The sequence below is a fragment of the Mus pahari genome, chromosome 21 (genome assembly GCF_900095145.1).
Source record: "Mus pahari chromosome 21, PAHARI_EIJ_v1.1, whole genome shotgun sequence".
NCBI classification, from domain to species: Eukaryota; Metazoa; Chordata; class Mammalia; order Rodentia; family Muridae; genus Mus; species Mus pahari.
The window spans coordinates 2882722-2887142 of NC_034610.1; the positions used below are offsets into that span (position 1 = coordinate 2882722).

General features: G+C 44.9%; 1 protein-coding gene across 3 annotated transcripts in view; it reads right to left on the reverse strand.

Annotated features, from left to right (window-relative positions):
- Serac1 (serine active site containing 1) overlaps positions 1-4421 on the reverse strand; it is a 36840-nt gene that overhangs the window by 30432 nt on the left and 1987 nt on the right. For all 3 annotated transcript variants that reach the window (XM_021221733.1, XM_029533206.1, XM_029533207.1), the window contains exon 2: positions 1187-1278. In XM_021221733.1, the coding sequence (XP_021077392.1) occupies positions 1187-1277 (91 nt within the window). In that variant the 5' untranslated portion in view covers position 1278. The remainder of the gene's footprint in view (positions 1-1186; positions 1279-4421) is intronic.

Sequence of the window (4421 nt, forward strand, 5' to 3'; positions counted from 1 at the left end):
GGTTACAGTGCATGTACTACACCGGCTTTTTAACCAATGTAGGTGGGTGCTAGGGCTTTGAACTCAGGTCCTCATGCTTGCACAGTAAGCCTTCTTATACACTAAGCCTCCGTGTCAGCCCAACATAGTTTTGGTTTGTATTGTTTGGGAAGACAGGGTCTGACTGTTTAATCCTGGCTAGCCCGCTTTCTGTGCTTAGGGCGGCCCCAAACTCAAGAGATCCACCTGCTTTTCTCTCTTGAGCGCTAGGATTAAAGGCATGCTCCACCCACCCAATTCCAACAGGTCTGTCAAAGGAAACACCTTAAGGACAGGGACTTCTTGGTGCACGGGAGGCAGTCAATAAATGTTTATTGTCAGATAAATGAAGGGTGCACAGGACAGCCTTGTTCTACAGACAAAACAATCAGTGCTTGGGGAGGTATGTTATTTCATCCTTCTGTTCAACAAGCATGGCTGGAACACCTTCCGCATACCACAGATGGCAATAACCAATGGGACAGAGTAATGAACACGGCACTGCCATGGGAGATTATCTATGGGAGGAGCCAGATAACTAAGCAGGTTCTATACTGACTCTATCGCATGGCGACTGGAGGTGTAGCCGGCCAGGGAAAGTTCTGGGAAGAGAGCTGGGCAACAATGTGGGATGAATCAGGGCAGATCCATGCCCAAGGTGTGGGGGAGAAGAGGCCAGATCCCACACCTCCACAGGACAAGAAGGACATTCTCCTAGCTCAGCACTGTGTTCAGAGGTACCTGACTCTGCAAGAGCTAAGTAAATGTGTGCTGAATGAGAACATGGTCATAATTAAGAATGGAAAGATGAGCCGGCGATGGTGGCACACGCCTTTAATCCCAGTACTTGGAAGGCAGAGGAGGCGGATTTCTGAGTTTGAGACCAGCCAGGTCTACAGAGTGAGTTCCAGGACAGCCAGAGATATACAGAGAAACCCTGTCTCGAAAACAAAACAAAATGAATGGAAAGATGGACAACTGATTGGCCAGGACAATTTTTAGCTCATGTATGTCTCTGGACTTACACACTTAGTGTGAATCATTAGTACAGAAAGACATGAGCAAACGAGAGACTCATTGACTACTGGCTTGACAGTGCTTTCCAGGAAAGTGGTCGCAGTCCCACCACTGTTCCTATGAGGAACCAGAGGCCTGGAGCTGTACTCACGGATATTTCTCCAGGGCGTGTGACTCTTTGATCGGGAAGCAAAGGACCCTATCCTTCTGCAGCAGATGACACAGTAGGCAGCCAGGGACATTCTGTGTTGGAAAGTAATTGAAACAAGGTTAATTAGTCTATATTTGAAAGCTTTTCTTTGACCCTAAGGACATATCATCACAGTGGGACACTCACAGTCAGATTACTCAAAAAACTGAGAAAAAAAAAAATGATCACCTTTAGGGTTTCACCCCTGAAAACAAACCAGACTTTAGTAAAGTGTGCTGGCACTTTCATTATTCTTTGAGTTGTGTTCAATTGTAAGTGGTAATTAATAGGAAACCAGGAAAATTCAAGTAAATACAATACAATGCATCTGTATAAATGAAGGCCCAACATCCATGGAGAGATGCAGAAAACTCCCTTTAAGGCAGCTAATGAATGCTGACAACCAGCACTGACTGCCAGGCAAGCGCCACAGCTCTAGTCTAAGCAGCCCTAACTGACCCTCTACCTCTTCTCCCCGCTAAGGAATAAATGGCAGTGTGGGCCATTAGGCCTTGGGATGGTTCACGCTGCTGCAATGAACCAATGCATGCAGTTTCTAAAGATTTCTTGCTATTTTATAAACTGTTTATCTGAGACAGGGTCTCTTACATAACCCTGGTTGTCTCAGAACTCACTGTGTAGACCAGGCTGGCCTTGAACTCAGAGAAATCCACCTGCCTCTGCCTCCTGAGCACTTTTTATATAGAAACGTCTCTGTGTTGAAACTCCATTTCTGTGCCTGGCCCTTGAGGTAGTTTGTTTGACTAAGCTTTACAATCTTTATCACGGGCTCATCTTGTAGGACTGTTTTCTATGGAAGAGTCCTGTGTGCTCTGATCTACGATATGTGTCAAAGATCTGACTGGACTATCGCACATACTTCAAAATGTTTGACTTTAACATGGACTTAAGAGAGTTTCAATTTCCAAGGGAGAAGAGAAGGTTCAACTGGTAAAATGCTTGCTAGAAACGCTGAGGCCCTGAGTTTGGATCCCTAGCGTGCATGTTACAAGCTTCGGGCAGCAGCACTGTGGAAGCAGAAGCAGAAGCAGAAGTAGAGGTTTCCTGGGGCTTGGTGGTGACCAGCAAGTCTAGCCAAAATGATGAAACCCAGGTTTGTTGAGAGACCTTGTCTCAAAAAATAAGATGGAGCAAAGGAAATCATTTAGTGATGGTAAAGGTGCCTGGACCAAGCTTGATACCCCTAAGTTCAATCCTGGAGATCCACAGAGTGGAAAGAGAGAATCAACTCCTAAATGCTACGCTCTGACCCTCAGCTGCTGCGGGACATGTTCTCTCCCCAACCGCATGGAAATACTAAATAAACCAGGGATATGGATGTTCTTAAAAGAAGGTGAAGGGTGATTAAGGATGCTGGTCATTGACATACACACACACACACTCAAGAGTTCGAGTAAATGTCCGTTTACTTGTGCTGCTGGTAAAACCAAGTTTCACCTGCTTCCCTGGTCTCAGAAGAAGACACTTTCCAGTCTGTCGCCTGGAATACAGTCCTTCAAGACTATCCTATCAAAGCTCAGCTAACCCATAAAAAGTGGGAGTAATTCTCAAATAGTTTAGATTTCTCCCAATTTCTATATTATTCTTGACCTAATTCCACAATGGTTAAAAGCTCCACTCTTGCAAATTGCACTCAGGTCTGTCTCAAGGCACAGAATGGGCCTATTTTGATGACTGCCCCAGATGTTCTTGGAAAGAACAGGTATTGTGTTTTACAAATGTCTACTAAATGTCTCAGGTTTCCTCCTCTTGCTGGTTCTGTCAGCACATGCTATTCAGATGGAAGTAGGGGCCACAGCAAGATTCTGAACTTATTCTGTCACGTGATGCTGTCAGTTATACAATGTTAATAGTTTTTAAACAGATCTGTTTAAATAAGTGTGCCTTAGACCCAGTACTCACGAGACAGAGGCAGGTGGAGTTCTGTGAGTTTAAGGTTAACCTGGGCTACATAGAGTTCCAGGACAGTCAGGGAGGTGGTCTTTGTAAGATGGGTAGACGGGAAACAGAGCCAATTCACAGATTTTTAATAAAATGCAGATTCCTAGATACATGGCTGTACCTGCCCAGTGTTACAAGACTAAAATCACAGTGTCTTCCTCACTGACAACTCTGGGGGAATCCATTTGCAGTCCCAAGTGGGTTTTTTAAAAGATTTGTTTATTACATATATTATATATAATATATAATCAGCCACCATGTGCTTGCTGGGAATTGAACTCAGGTCCTCTGGAAGAGCAACCAGTGCTCTTAACTGCTGAGCCATCTCTCAAGCCCAGAATCTCACATCTTTTTTTGTTTGTTTGTTTGTTTTCAAGGCAGGGTTTCTCTGTGTAGCCCTGGCTGTCCTGGAACTCACTCCGTAGACCAGGCTGGCCTCGAACTCAGAAATCCACCTGCCTCTGCCTCCCAAGTGCTGGGATTAAAGGGGTGCGCCACCACTGCCTGGCTCAGAATCTCACATTTTTAATGTGATGCTTATTTAGACACCTTTAGTTTTGGATGCTGTCATGAACAGTGTCCCTATAACTAAAACTCCTGATCATTAGTGCTGCTATAAAGAAGTTCAATTTCAAAATCTTCCTGTCGGCCATCCATTGCTGATACTTTCTAACCAAAGTAGCCCTCCCAGCCCTATCGCATCCCCATCTTGGATTCATCTTTTTATAGAAAGACATTAATTATGTCTTCACCGTTGCACCACAAGCCTCTAAGAAGAGCGTCTGGTACCCAGGTGCTCAGAGATGTCTAGAGGATTTCAGTAGGAAGGCAAATGTAAGAGATGGGAACCATCTGCAGGTGGAGCTCAGGTTACTCATAGGTAATGAACCCGCAGCTCAGCAGCAGAGTTCATGCACAAGTCAGCTAAGAGTTGGACGACTGATTTTTTTTTTTCTTGCTTGCCTTTGCTTTTTGTTTTTCATGAGACAAGGATTCTTTGTGTAACAGCCCTGGTAGTTATGGAACTCCTTTTTGAACTCAGAGATTCCCCTCGAGTGCTGAATTAAAGGCCTACACCACCATTGCCCAGTCAGAGGCCTGACTTTTCAAAGAGGCAAATATAGCCAAAAGAAAACAAGCAAAGCAAAGACACTTGGGAAGATTAAATGTGGGGCAGCTTTAAGAGAGTGGGGTTCAGCCGGGCCTGGTGGCGCACGCCTTTAATCCCAGCACT